This window comes from Dreissena polymorpha, chromosome 2 (assembly GCF_020536995.1).
Source record: "Dreissena polymorpha isolate Duluth1 chromosome 2, UMN_Dpol_1.0, whole genome shotgun sequence".
Taxonomy (NCBI): Eukaryota; Metazoa; Mollusca; class Bivalvia; order Myida; family Dreissenidae; genus Dreissena; species Dreissena polymorpha.
Window position 1 is genome coordinate 149,402,145 of NC_068356.1, and position 19,839 is coordinate 149,421,983.

Consider the following 19,839-nt stretch of genomic DNA (forward strand, 5'->3'; position numbering starts at 1 on the left):
GTGTGCGTACTGCACACATGCTAATCTGAGACGGCACTTAATACACGACTTATAATTATTTCCAATGTCCAGTGTGTACCGAAGGCTTCTACGGCCAGAGCTGTCAGACCCCCTGCTCCCCGGGCTGTGTACGCTACATGTGACCGGTACACCGCCAAGTGTGCCAACTGCAGGGAGGGACTGTGGGGAGACACGTGCGACAAGAGCTGTAACGCCACGAGCTGCAAGGTAAACCTGTCTTGACTTAATGACATGAGCCAATAACCTTCACAGTCATGAATCAATGTCACCGTCTCCTAATCTTAATTATCACAAATCAACGTCATATTGTACTAACCTTGATAATAACTTATTAATGACATCAACCCCGAAAGTACATAATCACACACACACACACACACACACATATATATATATATATATATATATATATATATATATATATATATATATATATATATATATATATATATATATATATTCCGTCCACTAATCGTCCCCGAAACTTTATAATTGCAATGCCAACGTCAGCGTCCAATAACGCTCCATATCACAAATCAATGTCCACTAACATTAAAGCCCCATAACCACTCAAAATCAACGAAAGTTTCGTACAATATTTCGTAAAATAAAGTTACACAATTAAAAATCAGTGTTCCTTATGGCAATTGCCGAAATTTCAACGCCAGATATGGTCTGGTAAAATAGATGTTTGTAGATGATACAAAATGCTCGTTTTTATAATTGTTTTGCATATTTAATTCAATTTTAAATTCCCGCAACGATATCTATTCATACGACACATGAAAACTAACATTGTACCATTTTAGTGTTCGTGTGTCGTGTGAATACATATATTCGCGGGAAAATAAAATGGAATTAATTGTGTCACAAATTAATACAAACGAGCATTTTGTATCTACACAAATCTATGTAATCATACCACATCTAGCGTTGAAATTGTGGCTATTGCTATAAGAAACACTGATTGTTTAGCTGTAAACTTTATTTTACGAAATACTTTACGAAATTTTTGTAGATTTTGAGCGTTATAGAGGCTTTAATGATCATAAACCAGTTCCACTGTCTACTTGGGGTCATTACTAGTAAGCATGCGAACATTTACACCAAGACTTTTACTGATGAAGAATATTTTAAAAAATATAGCAGGTTGACTCATTATAAATCTATGACATTTCATATGTTGATATGAGCTTCGCTTTGTTAAACCGGTATAAATGAATGTGCGTAAACTGTAGTCACAGATGGGCGGTCCACACAGGCTTATTAGGGACAACATTGTCCGCATTTTGTTGTTTTTTGTTTAAAGGAAGTCTCTTCTTAGCAAAAATCCATTTCAGGCGGAAAGTGTCGTCCCTGATTAGCCTGTGGAACTGTACAAGCTACTTTTGAGCGAGACTTTAAGCATGTGCTTAATTTCCTTTTTCCCGGAGCGAGACGTATATGTGTATATGTCGTTTGCAGGTATGCAGTCAGTCTACCGGGCAGTGTACCGAATGTACTGCGGGAAAATGGGGGCTAAGCTGCTCAGTGGACTGTGGACGCTGCACGCCGGAAAGTAACGGTATCGTCCGATGTGACATCAACACCGGGATCTGCAGCACGGACACCTGCGTACCGGGTTTTCATGGGAACAGGTGTCAGAACACGTGCGGCTTTACCTGCAAGGATTCCAGTTCCGGTGTGAACGAATGCAACCGGAACACGGGGATTTGCACGAACGGTTGCGATATCGGATATTACGACATGTACTGTGACAAGAATTGTAGCGACAGGTGTAGAAACAGAGACTGCGCAACGAGCTCCAATGACTGTCGCCAGGGATGCGCGTTCGGTTATTATGGCGTCGGCTGCTTCACCGCCTGTCCGTCAAACTGTGTGGGTGGGGGTTGTGACGGTGCAACAGGCGCCTGTAACAGCGCGTGCGCGGACGGTTTTTATGGCGCGCAATGCACGAATCCGTGTATAACCACGTGCATTGACGGTAAATGCGATAAAAGTACGGGCTTTTGTTTAGAATGCTCGCAGTCAACGCCAAGGCAATCGTGGTTTTGTCGTACTTCAGGTAAAACAATTCTTGATTTATTATAAATAATATATGATGGTCATACATGGGCATTGTTTCTTTACTATCTACTAATTTCTGCCCTGACTGATTTCGTTCTCATTTATTATTTCGCAGTTCTCCCTTACTTTTCTCCTCGTTGTTTTCATTATTATCTCGTCATTGCACATGTAACATGCGTGGGTTAAGGTTTGATTATTATACGGCTCTAACGTTAAAAATTTGGGTAAAGACGTAACCTGTTAAATTGACATGCACTTTTTCTTTACGTACTTGCTTTACGTTTATTTGAACTACGCTCAGGGAAAGGGGGGATTAATGCATGAGCGTGAAGTCTCGTCCAAGATAAGCCTGTGAAATCCGCACAGTCAGGGACGATACTCTCCGCTGTTTTTAATTTTAATGCAGTATTTTCGTGGCGAAAATCCAGTTTTTACGGTAAGTTTCGTCCCTGATTGCGGGCTGCGCAGGCTAGTCTGGGGTTACACTTTACACGCATTAAGCCCCGTTTTCCCAGAGCGAGCCTCAATTAATTTACATGGATCTTGGTGGCAAGTTTTTGTTTCTACTAAGATAAAATGACAATCCAAACTGAATAGCTCTAATAAATGTATCCCAAGAAACTTATAGTGCAGAATCTATGTGAAAGGTTCGGAATATTAAGCACGATTGAGTGTGTTATAAAGTTCTGCAAAATAGATTGCAATTTCAGATTTTTTTTCTTAAACATATATAATCATAATACACCAGAATCATAATACTAGTATATTGATTATGATATAACTACAATTGGATTTGTAAAATTGGCCTATTAACAGCTGTGTTATTTACAAATATTGAAAAAAGACATTAAAAAAGTTGTGCCTAGTTGCAAAGTGTGAGTGGTAGCATACAAGATACACGATGTTGGCATAGTTGAGTGCACATGTAGTTTAGAGCGTGTATATAACACGTGTAGAAGCGTTTTGTTTTATAAACAGGTTTTCATATAAAAACATTCGGCGTTTCGTGCAATTGAAAATATTGTGATTGTAAGCAATTGCCTTCATTAAAGGGGCCTTTTCACGCTTTGGTAAATCGACAAAATTGAAAAAAAAATGTTTCAGATTCGCAAATTTTTCTTTAAGTTATGATATTTGTGAGGAAACAGTTATACTTAACATTTTCCATGCTCTAAAATATCCACTATGCGCATTTTGACGATTTAAAAACCTGAAAATTATAAAGCGTTGCAACGCGAAACAATTGAATAATTTGGAGAATTTTGTTGCTGTCGTTGTCGTTGTTTTTTGATACTGCGAGAATTGCATATATCAGGTAAAAAAATACAATAGAAATGGTATAAGAGCGGAAAGTCTAGTGGATAGAGCGGTAGACTTTTGATCCATGGCTCCAGGGGTCAGTGGTTCGAGCTCCGTTGAGGGTTACTTTTTTAAATTCTTTAATTGTATTCTTGTTTTTTTACTGGAGATTTTTAGACCCAATGTTAACATTTATCAATATAAAGCATTTAATGACAAACTTCAAAACATGCCAAAATCTGTGAAAAGGCCCCTTTAAAAACGCACTAAACCTAAACAGAATCATATAAAATTGTTCCAATATAATAGTTTACCTCATGTAAAATGCAAACGTTATTTGGTATCTCTGTCTCAACAAATATTCATTCTTATTTTAATATTTCCGCTATCTATCTACAATCTATCTACAGTCGCTCAGTGCACGATAAACAATAATCGTCCTAGGGTGAAATAGTGGCACACGTTTACAAACCGTTAAAGACGTTTTGAAAACAATACTCTTAACAACGACAAAACAATTAAAAATAAAGCAAGAACGAGTGTATTGTGATATAATCGTACCGATTGTTTTTTCAGCTTGTCCAGCTGGTTTACATGGACTTTTCTGTAACCAGACCTGCGCTGCCGGATGTGCGGGCACTTGCGACAGATACTCTTCTGTATGCAATGGATGTGACGACGGTACGTCATATTTTACGTCATCATGCAAAAAGTTCTAGATCCTTGCGCGTTTTCATTGCACGAATTTTCATAGCGGGAGATGTAATTGTTTTATTCCGCTAAAATTTTCTTAGCGAGCAAAGTCGAAATATAGAGCGAATATTAATACGAAATAAATGGTAATAACTTTGTTGATGATATGGCTAGAAAGTGGCATTAAAAAAAAGAAAACTAATAAAGGGTATAAAACAGCGAAAAATACCTGTCTCGGCATTGAAGTCGCCATCTTGACTATCACGTGATAACCCCAATTATTTTAGATACCATTTGATTATGCAAATACTAGTGTGTATGTATCACAATATGCGATAATAGATTGACGCATTTGATTGTGTGCTTTATATCCATTTTCAGGATTATTCGGACCACAGTGTTCGCGGTTCTGCGGAAAATGTTCTCCATTGAGGTGTGACCAGAACACAGGCACGTGCAGCGTCTGTCAGAACGGTTACTACGACAGCGGATGCAACAACCCGTGTCTGTTCGCGAACTGTGAAACGTGCAACAAAGACAGCGGCCAATGCAGCACGTGCAAGACCGGTTTCTACGGAACCCGCTGTGAGCTGAATTGTAGCTCGAACTGCGCTGCTAACATCAACGGTGTGATCTCGTGCAGTAAAGATCTCGGACACTGTGATGAGCAGAGATGCAAGCCGGGATACTGGGACGCCACGTGCACAATTCAGTGCAGCGCCACCTGTCGAAGTGACAGCACCGGTAACCGGATATGCCAGTTCAGCAACGGCACTTGTATCGTGGGATGCGAGGACACATACTTCGGGACGGAGTGCGGCCAGAGCTGCAGCGCTTCCTGTGTAGCCCGACAGTGCGGTCGTACCGGTGTGTGCTCTGCAAAGGGTTGTGTAACAGGTCGCTATGGTGACAGGTGCGAATTCTCGTGTATGGATACGTGCAACGACAACGCGTGCGGCAGGACTTCCGGTGTATGTGATGAATGCAACAAACTTCCACAACTTCAGACCCCGTTATGCAGAACAGCAGGTAAGTGTCCGCATGTCTGTACGTTCGTCCTCGCACAAGTTCACGTTTACTAGATGTAGTTTTGTTGAACGAAATCTTCACGCGTTCGTCTTTACTGAGCCCGCATGCGACCTTTTCGTGTTTTTTGAGCTTGGCACCAGAAATGTAACCATCACAGATATGAAATTTTATATTACTATTTATTTTCCTGTTGTTGGTGCTTTGACAACGGATTGTACGTCAACTTACGTAATCAAATAAATTATATATCGGATATTTAATTGGCCTGGTTTGCTTGGTTCAGGTTTTTTTTGTATATTTTCTTAATATTTTCAAATATGTGTAAATAATTTTTCATTAGTTTGCTCACTATTCAAAGAAGAGCTTTCGAGTGAGGCTTTCTAACACGTGTTGTAGTGACATTGCATCATGACAACAGTTTATCGGCATTATTTTTTCATTGTCTCTTTAGAACCATTTATATTAATCAAAGTTGTACTATCAACGACAATATAACGACAATAAAATGTCTCGATACGAGTCTTGGTAATGTATGGAATGTTGTCTTTTTGGTAAAGACTAACACATATTTATTTTTATTTTTTTATTAAACAAATACTTTGTGTTAATTGTGACCTTAGCTTCTCTGCTTTAAGCCTTATCTTACATCATATATACATGTAGCATTCACCATTTGTGCATTGTTCTGAGAAAACTGGGCGTAATGAATGTGCGTAAAGTGTCGTCCCAGATTAGCCTGTGCAGTCCTCACAGGCTAATCAGGGACGACACTTTCCGCCGTTACTGAATTTTCGTGTAGAAGAAACTTCCTTTAAACGAAAAATACCATAAAAGCGAAAAGTGTCTTCCCTGATTAGCCTGTGTGGACTGCACAGGCTAATCTGGGACGACACTTTACGCACATGCATTAAGCCCAGTTTTATCAGAACGCGTCTCATTTTTTCCCGCGTCGTGCGAAAATGTACCATGAGAATACCGGTTCAGGGTAGCTTCATATCTACATTGAATCGGTTACCTGAAAATGTGCCATGAGAATATCGGTTCAGGGTAGCTTCATATGTACATTGAATCGGTTATATCTTATGGGGACTCATAATTACCGCTTATGAGATCAGAAGACCTTACGTGGATTTATACAGAACAGAACAGATAGTTTATTTGCGACTTAAGCATATACAGCTCATCGTCAAAAACAATACATTGTAAATCAATCATAAATACATAAACATACACATGCGTCAAACTAACAACAAATGTTTGTGCATTTTCACACATAGATGATTTTTGTGAGAATGCAATATGAAAGAGAAGGCTCTTAATTGTTAAACAAAGTTAAGTAAATGATTATGATCCGTTAGTGATTGAGAAAAATAAAATTGAGACATTATGCAGTTATAAATTATTTACAAAATCACAATTTTGGGGAATAAACTATTCTCTCATAAGACTAAAAATTTTCGGCTCTAAGTTTAAATGCTTTTATATAAAAATATTAGCTAGACGTATCAATACAGATTTTCTAGTCTCATTCAACAATTGTATAAATTTAAACATACTTGGTCTTCTTTTGTAAAAAACAGGTATACATGTATTTCTAATATTATCATATAAAGGACATATAAGAACAAAATGGTACTCATCTTCAATTTCATTCATTGAACAAAATGTACATGTTCTTTCATTTCTTTGAATATTTTGGTGCCTACCAGTTTCTATAAATAGAACATGGGAAGACAATCTCAATTTTGCGATTATGTTTCTAAATTTCGAATTTTCAATTTTGTCTAAATAAATGGATCTTTCAAAAATGGGTTTCAATTCTTTGTACAAATATAGTGATGGAGAGTCATTTACATTAATTCGCCATTTTGAAATAAACAAATCTTTTAATCTATTGCGAAACATTATATTAAAGCTGTTAACATTAACAGATTCTGAATATAACCATACGTCATTAAAACCTGACTCTTGCAAGAGTTTCCGAACGTTATAGCTTAGGGCATATGACAAAATAGCCATGTTCGCACGACGGCGCTCGTTTCCGTACGAAACTATTCCGCGCAATTAAAATCGTATATTTAATAAATAATTCCGAACAATCAATATATTGATAAACGAACCATTACCGTTTCATAACAATCAACATATTTATAAATGAACCATAAACATTTCACAAATATTGCTTTAATTATTTATTGAAATGCACAGCACCATGAGCATTTACGTCTTTTTTACTGCCATATTAAATGTTGACCTACGGATGGGAACGCTAAAAGCAATTTTGATTCTTGATGTGCAAGGTGGCTTATTTGTATCAATAAATTTAAGATGGAAATAATGTTGACAAGTGGTTTGAAGTGAAGTACATCATTGCGAATCTATTTTAGTAATTCCCGGCAGCATGAGAGTTTGCTCTGTGTACACCATACTTGACAGGTAGGGTTTCCTCCGGGTAGTCCGGTTTCGCCTACTGAACAAGACCGCGTCATAAAATGTAATATTTTTCAGACAAAAAGAAAAGCTAGCTGGACATTGCAGATTTGTATCAATTATCCTGTGTTCAGTATGTCAATAAGTTATGGGAGCAGGGACTTCTTAGGGTCTTAGAAAATGCAGCCTCAGGCGCGGAATTTCCTCAAAAACTTTAAAAGACACACACAAACAAAGCTTCTGATACTTAATTTATGCACACAAGGGAAGGAGTGGACACAACAATATCATTTCAAACCCTATTCCCACACAGTTTCTCACACACCTTGTTACGGTCCGCTTTCAGAATGTGGCGCGGGGCTGACAGGCATGTTTTGCAACGTGTCATGTCCGGTAAACTGCCAAGGTATTTGTGACCGCTATACGCAGAAATGCACTGCATGTCAGAGCGGTTACTATGGAAACACGTGTCAGAGCACGTGCGGGAATTGTACGAGCAGAATCTGTTACCAAGAAAACGGAACTTGCATTGGAGCGTGTATTGACGGATATTATGGCGAAATGTGTCGGACCAGTTGTAATTATATGGGATGCCAGACGTGTTTCCGTGATAACGGGGAATGTGAAACGTGCAAACAGGGACGCTGGGGAATCACGTGCTCGGCGAACTGCAGCACCGGATGTTCCTCCTCGGCTGACGGGAGAATCTACTGTAACAAGACTTCAGGCAACTGCGTAGTTGGCGCGTGCTCGCCTGGATTCTACGATATCGACTGTACCGCGAGATGCAACTTGAACTGTAGGGCGGATGGGAGCGGTAACCGGAACTGCAATTTTCTCACCGGAGTTTGCCGAGACGGCTGTGAGGCCAGGTTCTACAGCGACTTTTGTGATAAACTCTGCGGAGAAAACTGCAATGGAGGTGTGTGCAATCGCGACGGGCCATGTTACCGCGACCTTGGGTGCAGGCCCGGGTTCTACGGACCCACGTGTAGCCTCAACTGTACCACCACCTGCACGGATGACGCGTGTAACATAGATGATGGCATGTGCGATGAGTGCAAGAAGGTCGCCGTGTTACAAACACCGCTGTGCAGATCCGCTGGTAAGTGTCAATAGAAAATTCTAGATAGTTCTTTGACATTTCTTTCAATCACAACCCGATATAAGTATGCTACAAACGAATAGTAAACAGCCTGTGAAGTAATATGCATACTTTTGTGATTACGGCTTGTGTGCAATAGATTTCATTTTTACCAGGGTCAGTTTTACGAAATAATACCGCTCAGTATCCACTATGCTAGACATAAAGTAAATGCAAGCACTGCAAAATCAATATCATTCGTGGGACATTAGTTTTTCTATGATTTCATGATTCCACGAATTTAACACCAACACACCTACAATGACCGACCAAAATCCTCTTTTTCCGTATTCAGAAATCCACGAATGTACCTGTAAACGAAAAAAAAAATAAACAACGAAATTGCATGTTGACGAATATCGATGACCTTACATTATTTGATTTTCATTTCAGTTTGCTATCCAAATGCCACCGGTTATTTCTACGGTACAAAATGCGAGGTACGTTGTCCATTGAACTGCGTGAGTTCCTGTCACCGCTATTCGGCCAAGTGCGATGCATGCCCGCCCGGTTACTGGAACCTCACGTGCAACAGCCGGTGTGGGCAGTGCTCCACCAACGTATGTAACCAGACTACAGCCGTCTGTCTGGGAGACTGCAACCCCGGTTACTATGGAGACACGTGTAACACGCCCTGCCCGTTTCCAGGAGCTGCCACGTGCGAAAAATTCACCGGCGCGAGCGTCACGTGCAAGGCTGGTCTGTACGGTCAAAACTGCCTGTCGAACTGCAGCAGGAATTGTCTCCCTTTATCGGGCGGCCAGATCACGTGCAACAAATTGTCAGGCACGTGCGACTCGCAGCTGTGCGTCGCTGGATACTACAATTTGTTCTGTACCGGACTGTGCGAGAACACCTGTTTGTCCGTAGGCAGCAACCTGCTTGGAGCGTGCAACGTCACTTCTGCTGTTTGCCTGGACGGATGTAAGGACGGCTTTTACGGTCCCTACTGCATTCAGACGTGCAATCAAAACTGCATAATAGACACGTGCTCACGAGATGGATTATGTGACGTCGGCTGCAAGACAGGTTACTTTGGAGATAGTTGTTCCAGGACATGTACGACAACATGCAACGACGGGACATGTGACAGAATTACAGGAATCTGCGCTGAATGTTTGAAGCCCGCTGTGTTACAGACGCCTCTTTGTCGAGACGCAGGTACAGTCTGCACGTGACGGAGAGTGACGTCACTGTTGATTTTTATGACGTCATCGGTGCGTGCCATTATCGCATGTGTGATATTGTCATGCTGTGTGCATGGGGACCATCTATGAACATGCACTAATACTTAGAATTTTTGACGCAGATATAACAGCACACATTACTGACGTCTATTGACGATTGTGGTGATTTACAAATCATTTTCAACGAAAAATGTGATATTTTCTTTCAACATTTTAACACGGGATATATGCGTGTTTTGTTGCATGGTGGATGTGGCTGTTTTCGAAGAAGATAGCTTCAGTTTAAAACACAAATAAAGCACGTGCACACTTTATCCAACGAAACACAACGCATGCTTTTCTTCTAAAAATCGCGCAATTACCCCCACTTTCTCAGCCAATCAAGTCATAATTGTAATTGCACATATCACGTTAAGGGTAAACATTAACCAAATAAGCGTTATCATTAACGCATAGTCCGCGATTTAAAATATTGACGACTAGTTTAGTTTCTTTTAAATTCTTTTACATTATCTAATTTGTCAGTTTCGCCTATTTGCAGTGCGATTAATTTTAGATTTACATTTATTACATTGTCTGTAGGCTTCATTCAAATATGGTTGTGTTTTTCAAATGTGTGTTCACTGCATGCACTAAAATATACCCTTTCACCAACGCATGCCGCATGCACTATACCACTTCACGAACGCATGTAGTTTTATTTGATAAAATCATTGACATTTCTTGCTTCTTTCTTATTTGTTAACGTTATTCTTAAATACATATGTTTCTGAACTCCTGTGTTCATTTTTAGTCATGCCTATAAGTATAATTGAGTAAAAGCAACCATTTAGTCGGCTTTGTATTGTCCTTGTTAACACTTCAACATTTTTTGCTTTTTTGCTTTACATAGTTACTTTCTATACTTTCTGCTTGGGATTTAAGCCTGTCCTGTAGGCAAACATGGTCTCTTTTGTGAGTACAACTGCTCTAGCACGTGCTCTGACACGTGCGGACGCATGACGCTTATCTGTGACTCATGCAAACCCGGCTATTATGGTAACCAGTGCGAGTCACGTTGTCAGAATTGCGCACAAGGCACGTGCGCACAGTTTACGGGCACCTGCGACGTACGATGCGTGGACGGGTTCTACACCGACACATGCACGAAGTCCTGTTTACATCCGGGCTGTTCGTCCTGTGACCGGCAAAGCGGGCAATGTGTCACATGCAAGACGGGCCTGTACGGAACCATCTGTGATCTCAACTGTAGCGCTCAGTGCCTGCCTTCTAACACGGGTATCATCTCCTGCAACAAGACTAATGGAGCGTGTCTCATCGCAGCTTGCAAACCAGGTTACTATGGAAACGCCTGCGTGACCCGTTGCCCTGTTAACTGCCTTCCTAACGCCAATGATAATTTAGTGCGCTGCGACTTCACCTCCGGCATTTGCACAGAAGGATGCATCGATGGAAGGTTCGGACCCATGTGCGAGCGCCAGTGCAACCAGACCTGTGCCGGAAGTGCAAAGCGCTGCCAGAGAGACGGCGTGTGTAGCGAAGGTTGCGTGAATGGTTTCTATGGAGACTATTGTCAGAACGCTTGCATTGAGACCTGCACTGATGATAAGTGCGACCGGAAGTCAGGCGTCTGCGCGGACTGTCTACAGGATCGAACGCCCCTCTGCCGCGACGCAGGTATGATATCAGAAACCGGAAGTGTGGTGAACATATCGTGGCACCCGCACCTTCGCCCATGATATAAAGATGTTCATTCCATATACCTCGCAATCATACTTACTTATGTATGCATGCATTTCATGTCTTGTGTGTGACGCCTCTCGTTGTTGTTTTGTGTTTTTGCTTTTCTAAAACATTTTGATCTAATATCAGTAACACATTTGCTTACTATCGTTACCTAGTCTCGCTCTAGAAAAACGGGATCTAACGCTTGTGCTTCAAGTGTCGTCCCCGATTAGCCTGTGCAGTCAGGGAAGACACTTTCCGCCTTAACTGGAATTTCGCTCAAAAGACTTTTTCTTTAAAACGAAACATTCCATACACGCGGAAAGTTTCGTCCCAGATTAGCCTGTGCGGACTGATCAATCTAATCTTTGACAACACTACGCACGTGCATTAAGCCCCGTTTTCCCGTATCGAGGCTCATATGTATATGCATCTTACCATGTATGCATTATTTAACCCTGTGACACATCTTGGACTTTTTTACGTAATATTTAATATAGCTGCAGGTATATCGGGTATGTTTTTCATCTAATATATTTCTATCGGTATTCTATCGACATATTAATTTAAAACATGCATTCTCAGTGTGTATACAATAGAATTACATTTTTCACTATTTATTTATCGTAATACCTTAATCGTTATTACGGAGGTAGTAAACATATCGATACAGATTTGCATTTTTCTATTCAAATTGACAAATAAAGCTGTTGGTTTCGTATTTTATTGACCACATTTGTACATTTGTGCCGTGCTCTTTGAAAATGGGGTTTAATGCAGTCCGCACAGGTTAATCAGGGAAGACACTTTCCGCTTTTATAATATTTTTTTGTTTTAGGAAAGTCTCTTGCTAGCAAACATCAAGTTGTTCCGGAAAGAGTCGTCCCTGATAAGCATTTACGAACACTTTACTCACATGCATTAAACTTCTGTTTGAAAGAGCGGGGCTCTTTAAAATAGGGAGACTCGCTAAAATGCGACAGGAAGTATCGACAGACCGCTGACAACTAAATTCACAACTACTTTTGTATGAACGTATCTGTCTATATCATTCGTATTGATGTCAAGTGACTTAATTATAGCCTTATCTAAAACAAAACACATTATGTATGTAAAACACATTTTTTCCTAAGACCAACTATTACATTTTGTTCTTATGTATCAAATGTTAAACTAAAACACTTGAAAACGACATTATTTCTCGGATTTTTCTGCAATTGCTACATCGTTTTAAATATAACACCGCTGGTGGTGGTTGTTTTAAGACGCTCGTATAGGTAGTTACTGAAACAGCTGTTCATTCAAAAAAGCGCCAACTAAATGTTTGTGTATTTATATTACTACACATCCTTTATATAGGGTAAATGGAATTCATAACGTTATTACATCGCAGGAAAAACAGATATAAATTATCATGCTATACTAAAAGCGTCGATGTTCAAATGCAAATGAGCCTCCATCCGGGAAAACACGGTTCAATGCATGTTCGTAGTTGCGGCACGAATTAGACTGAGCACTCTGTACCGGCTAATCAGGGACAACACTTACCACCTAAACTGGATATTCACAAAGAAGAGTTTCTTTTTTTACAAAAATATCAAAAAATCAGTAGTGTCGTCCCTGATTAGTCTGTGTACAACTGCACAGGCTAATCCGGGACAATACTTTACGCACATGCATTCAACCCCGTTTTTCCAAAGCGCGGCTCAAATATATTTAAACTGCTGCCATGTAACCGTGTCGCTATTTGTTTTGTTTCTCTACATTTCCAGTATGCCCGACATCAACCACTGGACTCTACTGTAACCAGACATGCCCACAGAACTGTCTCAACGGCGTTTGCAACCGCTACACAGCACGATGTGAAGCATGCGCCAATGACTGGTGGGGCGCCAACTGCACGACACCTTGCGGAAACTGCAAGGGTGACAAGTGCAACCAGGACAACGGCGCGTGTGCAAGCGGATGTGACGACGGGTATTACTCATTGACCTGTACAACGCCGTGCATGTACTCCGGTTGTCAAGCGTGTGATAACCTCGGGGAGTGTGTCTCCTGCAAGCAAGGCAAATACGGATCCCTATGCAGGCAGAACTGCAGCGACAAATGCTTTCCACGGGCAGCGGACGGACGCGTGTACTGCGAAAGGGAGTTCGGAGTCTGTAGTGAAGGCCAGTGCGTCCCTGGTTACTTCAGATCAACATGCACGGAGCGATGCAATGGCAACTGCGGTATGAACCCCCTGGCTATCCGTTCGTGTAATATCGACACCGGACGATGCACAGAGGAATGCGAGCTGACATGGTTCGGACCCAGCTGCGACATCAGTTGTCCAGTGAACTGCACCAATCAGAACTGTAACAGGACGGGGGAGTGTCGCCAGGGGTGCAAGGCCGGATATTGGGGCTCCAAGTGCGAGCTGACATGCGCAGTAACATGTAACGATGGCACCTGCGACCAGGCACTCGGGTCTTGTCTTGAATGCAGTAAACCCACTCCCACACAGCTGTGTCGTGAAGCAGGTACAAATACAAAACCGGGCACTGCATGGAATTGCCAATACAAATACGAATACCGGCTCTAAAAAACTTACGGTCAAAACATGGAGTTGCAAAAAAAATGTATATGGAAGCATATGTCAAAACACGAATGATGGAGTTCAAAAAGCAATAGCATTCGAACAAAACACTTACAACACACAGGTCTTATACATATGTTTAAACTGAAACAATAACAAACACAGGTATGGATGCCAAACAAACGAAATAAATGTGTTTTGTTTCAATTCAAATTTGGACGTTCTTACTACTTATTGAGATAATACACAGGGCACACATGATATTAATATGAATAAATCAGATGTGAATTACATGCCTGATATAAAACCGCCCTTAATGTGTTAATATATAAATCATTATCTGAAGCCATTAGTTATTTCAGGTTTACAGAAAAACACGGTTTTATGAAGGAGCTTCAATCAAAGTATAAAAAATAATTAACCCATTTATGCCTAGCGTCCTGAAAAAAGGACATTGCAAACAGCGTAGACCCAGATGAGACGCCGCATAATGCGTCGTCTCATCTGGGTCTGCGCTGTTTGTTGAAAGGAATTTCTGTAAGAAATATTCTAAATATAGAAAAAAGTATACTAGACATCCCTAATTTTGGAAATAAATTGATCCAATTTTGAAGGATTGGAGAGTCCACTGGGCATAAATGGGTTAATCGCTCATATGAAATTTCATCAATTCCATCCATCAAACATCTCGAAATTCATTTCCGCTTTCGTTTTCTCTTTTACTTGTCTAGCACGCTTTTGAACGGAACGCGAGGGGGAAGTGAGGTTAGCAAGAAACATGGGTTATTTGTAGTGTTTGTCCGAAGCGTTTAGTATACGTAGGCGCCCGTTTTCCGCTATTTGTTGCAAGTAGTTTTCGTTAACTGTTGAATTAGCGTCCGTTTTCTACTTTTTGTTGCAGCTGATTTGCGTTTCAATTTGCGCTTAACTTAACACAAACAATTAACTTTTGTTGACCTTTATGTCGCAGTTTGGCTTAGCAGGTGTCGAATTCAATGTATTGATGACATTGTTCAGCGATGTATAATTATGTGATGTACACTCCATTTGGGAAATTTCAAATAACTGAGTAAATTAAAAGATACTTGTTTGTTTAACATTCAACCGTCGGTCTATGCTAAAGTAACGTTTGTACTGTAATAACTGGCAATACCAAAGTAAATACTAATGACGACAGTGCAAACCCTTTTGCAATATAGCGCATGCAATATCACATGCGATTTTGTTAACGTTTTAAATGCGATGTTGAATTGTTGACTGTAACAATTATACAATTAACACATGAGCCTCGTTCTGGGAAATCCGGACTTAATGCATGTGCGTTAAATGTGAAGACGGCACATGCTAATCAAGGACGACACGTTCCGCTCTTATGGCAATTTTCCTTAAAAACAAGTCTCCTCTTGCGAAAATCCATTTTATGTAGAAAGTATTGTCCCTTGTAAGCCTGTGCGGATAATTCCTGACGGCACTTTATGCACATGCATTAAACCCCGTTTTCTTAGAGCGAGGCTCATTTTGATTTGTTTACAGTCGAAATAAACATTTTTCCATTTGATCCAGCCTGCTCCCCGAGGAACAATTGGGGTGTGCTATGTGACAAGTCATGCCCGGCGACATGCGGTGACGGTACATGCGACAGAGACACAGGTTCCTGCAGGTCATGCGCAAACACTTACTGGGGTAGAACATGCGACCAGACTTGTCTGAACTGCTACAATGACACCTGCTTCCAGGTAGGTTACTTTATTTGTCTATATATATATATATATATATATATATATATATATATATATATATATATATATATATATATATATATATATATATATATATATATATATTATAACGGGTTTTACTGCATGTGCGTAAAGTTTCGTCCCAGATTAGCCTGTTAAGACTGCACATGCTAATCAGGGACCACGCTTTCCGCAAAAACTGGGATATTGCAAAAAACCATCTTCCTTTAATCGCAAAAGAGCAAACAAGCGGAAGCTACCGTTCTTTTTAATATTGATTTGTAAATTGTATTGACTGTGCTAAGTAAAAGAAACTATTAGACCTATATGTATATCCAACCATTTTCCCAAAGCAAATTTTGTGGGGGTTTTTATTATCGATTTTTCATTTTTTAAATTGATTTATATGTTATTCGTGATTTATACACATTTCAATAAACTAGTGGGACTGCTATATAACATTTTAGCAACGTTCTGGGCAAACTGGACTTAATGCATGTGCGGTAAGTGTCGTACCAGATAAGCATGTGCAGTTCACAAATGCTGATAACGGACGACACTTTACGCTGAAGATGAATTTTCATTCAAAAGAGACTATCTTGACATTTAACGCACATCTAATTAGTTATTTTTTCCAATACGAGGCTCAATACAGACGTCCATTTTTGCCAAACCGTATTTCCAAATGCATTTTCATGTTTTAGAGTAACGGACAATGCATCGCAAAGTGCAAGGACGGATATTACGAGTTGAAATGCATCACACCGTGCCTCCATTCAGGGTATGCACATCTGTTAACAAGTTTTGTTATGCTTGACTGTATAGGTTCTTTTGCTAGAATAGCTTCTTTAGAAACAAAGAAATACAAATGCAATGATATACACTTAACATCTTTAATTTGAAAACATACATTTTATTAAATGTACTTAATATAATCGCTTCACAGGGTAAACTGTAAAATAATAACATGGCAATGTCGTAGTTGTTTGTTTAAAGAAACGACCAGTTTGAGCAAAACAAAACGAAGGAATATGCATTTATTGTCGACATTTCCGACGGCCCGTTACAAACCGTCGTAAGCCAAGCATCAGTATCACACAAAATAGAAAGCCGAAAAAAGCAATATCGGAACACCTTTTGTATTCGTCCCGCTCTTCGAACCCTTTACCTTAGAAATATACGAGTAATATGTTGTAAGGTTATTATGGTATTATTTATAGTACGGTACGTAAAAACATAATTGTATTTATTAAGGTGCCTGGAATGCTCTCGAGATAATGGCTCGTGTATCACGTGCAAGGCGGGGATGTATGGTGAAAACTGTAGTCGCGCCTGTTCCGAGGGTTGTGCCACTGACGTCACCGGGGCGACCAGCTGTAACAAATTCACTGGTGCGATATTTTATGTGGCATGTGTTTAACGATTGTTACCTTTTAACGTCTCAATACTTCATTTTGTATGCACTTTGCAGATCCAGAAATACACCTTACTGAACAAACCTAACTGAACAAGATTGACAGATTAAACAGCGCCTAATGTATTTCCCGCAGTTTAAGCGTTATTGTGTTTACATTTTGGGAACAGTAGTGTAGCGGTTAAGCGCTAGTCTAGGAGTCGAGAGTTCCCGGGTTCGAATCCGAGCAAAAAATTTATCACAAGCTTGCTATTTACCACTCAGGAGTTGAAATGGGTAACTTTTTCACGTGAGGGGAATACGCCAACGTTATGTGGCTTCATACTGCGACGAGTGTAAACGGACGAGTTATATCAAATTGATCGGGGAGGGGGGAGGGGTTAATATGAAAGACGACTGAAGATGTACCATCATAAATATCTAACGATAATCACAACCTTTCATCTTTAGGAAACTGCAATGCTGGGAGGTGCAAAGACGGTTTCTACAATCTCCAATGTACGGAGAGATGCAGCAGCTTCTGTCAAGGGGCAACATGTTCCTTTGAGCTTGGTAATTGCGCCCCATGTGACTTGGGATGGTACGGACAGAAATGTGACGCGGCCTGCAGTCAGAACTGCAAGAACAACAACTGCGTGAACACGAGGACTTTCTGTTCAGAAGGTAAGTCTGTTGTTCTGCACTGGAATTTATGAGACAGAATATACTTAGTTATTGTGGTACCCACCAGCGGTGTGAATTTCCGAGAAGATTTATATAGTGTTGTAAATTACAGTAAAAATAATATGGCTATACATTCAAATGTAATGCCAATTTAAAAATTGGGAGCATCATGTTAACCTAAATACAACCATTGTATTACTTAGAATTTTAAAAGCGCCGCAACGTCCAAACATTATTTGTTTATGTAAGAGCATTTCCCTAAATATTTGCCTTTTTGATTACCAAAAAAAAAATCCCAACATTAGACTCCGCTCATGGTTGTTATAATCTCAAGCTTTTTCTTTTCTTTGTATTTCGGAAAAACAAACTTTCACGGGTTAAACGTCAAACATCTTCTTATATAATTATGATGTAATAATTCAAAGCTAAACATTCTGATACCATACTTCAGCCACAAACAGCCTGGTTAACCTAAAGCATCCCGCAATATTATCTACATCAGCCTCGCTTTCAGGAAATGGTCCTTAACCCATTTATGCCTAGCGTCCTGAAAAAAGGACATTGCAATCAGCGTAGACCCAGATGAGACGCCGCAAAATGCGGCGTCTCATCAGGGTCTACACTGTTTGCTTAAACGAAATTCTGTAAGAAATATTATAAAAATAGAAATAAATATACCAGACATCCCTAATTTTGGAAATAAATTGATCCAATTTTGAAGGATGGGAGAGTCCACTGGGCATATATGGGTTAATGCAGGTCGCACAGTCTTATCAGGGACAACACATTCCGCATTGACTGGATTTTCTCTAATAAGAGAATTCCTTTTAACGAAAAATACCATGACACAGGAAAGTGTCGTCCCCGATTAGCCTGTGCGGACGGCACAGACGAATATGGGACGGCACTTTACACTCGTGCATTTAGCCCCATTTTTGTACGCGAGGCTCAAATACATTTTGACCGTTTGTTATATTTTTCTTAAAGGTTGCGCTGATGGATTTTACGGAAGTGACTGTTCTTTGTCTTGCAATAACAACTGCGTCAACAAAGCCTGTGACGTCACTACTGCGGCTTGCAAGTTTGGTTGCCAAGGCAGCATGTACTATGGGCCCACATGTAATAGCGCTTGTAACGCGAATTGTAATAATGGAACCTGCAACAGAACCGGATATTGTCTATCAGGATGTGACGTCGGTTTCTATGGCGACCAGTGTCAGCTAACGTGCCAATCGGTATGTGTGATGTATCACAAAAAGCTTTATGAATGTTCTTGCTTTATTGCATTTCGTGGGCTCTATGGCAAACTATCGTAACTCCACTTTTTTCAGAAAATGACTTTTTGGCAGTTTTCATAGTATTTTATGATATAGATATACTTTAAAATTACTAGCAGTATATTTCCAATCTTTATTGTTGAAATGATTATAGCTAAGAATTATAGTTACTTAAACATTGCTGTGTTTTCCCTGCAAAACTATTGTAACTTGAGTTACAATAGTCTTGCATACACAAATGCATTACATCATAATAATTATTTCATGCAAAACTATCGAAACTTGAGTTTTCAGGGGCACATTTTACATTGCAATATGTTAAAACTTATTACTTGGAATGTTTTTATTTTATTGTCAGCATGGTTATAGTCAAGATTTTCCACATAAGTCAACCAAGTGCATTATATATCCTTTTGTTGAATTTTTTCAGTTTTCAGTTCAGAACGATCATTGCAATTTAGATACTACATCCATCATTATTGTTGATAATGTGTGTTTTTTTTGGCCTTAATGTCTTAATCAGGTTTTCTCCTAAATTGAGCTTTACCAAGAGCCATTAAAATGTTGAAGAAA

General features: G+C 39.9%; 1 protein-coding gene across 1 annotated transcript in view; it reads left to right on the forward strand.

The window, feature by feature from the left end:
• Positions 1 to 19,839, forward strand: part of LOC127870196 (zonadhesin-like) — a 54,192-nt gene that overhangs the window by 12,422 nt on the left and 21,931 nt on the right. Inside the window, exons 8-19 of the mRNA XM_052412852.1 lie at positions 73 to 228; positions 1,486 to 2,086; positions 3,964 to 4,068; positions 4,462 to 5,109; positions 7,886 to 8,644; positions 9,077 to 9,844; positions 13,368 to 14,117; positions 15,737 to 15,909; positions 16,617 to 16,693; positions 17,167 to 17,303; positions 17,777 to 17,989; positions 18,977 to 19,224. Of these exons, the coding sequence (XP_052268812.1) occupies positions 73 to 228; positions 1,486 to 2,086; positions 3,964 to 4,068; positions 4,462 to 5,109; positions 7,886 to 8,644; positions 9,077 to 9,844; positions 13,368 to 14,117; positions 15,737 to 15,909; positions 16,617 to 16,693; positions 17,167 to 17,303; positions 17,777 to 17,989; positions 18,977 to 19,224 (4,635 nt within the window). The remainder of the gene's footprint in view (positions 1 to 72; positions 229 to 1,485; positions 2,087 to 3,963; positions 4,069 to 4,461; positions 5,110 to 7,885; positions 8,645 to 9,076; positions 9,845 to 13,367; positions 14,118 to 15,736; positions 15,910 to 16,616; positions 16,694 to 17,166; positions 17,304 to 17,776; positions 17,990 to 18,976; positions 19,225 to 19,839) is intronic.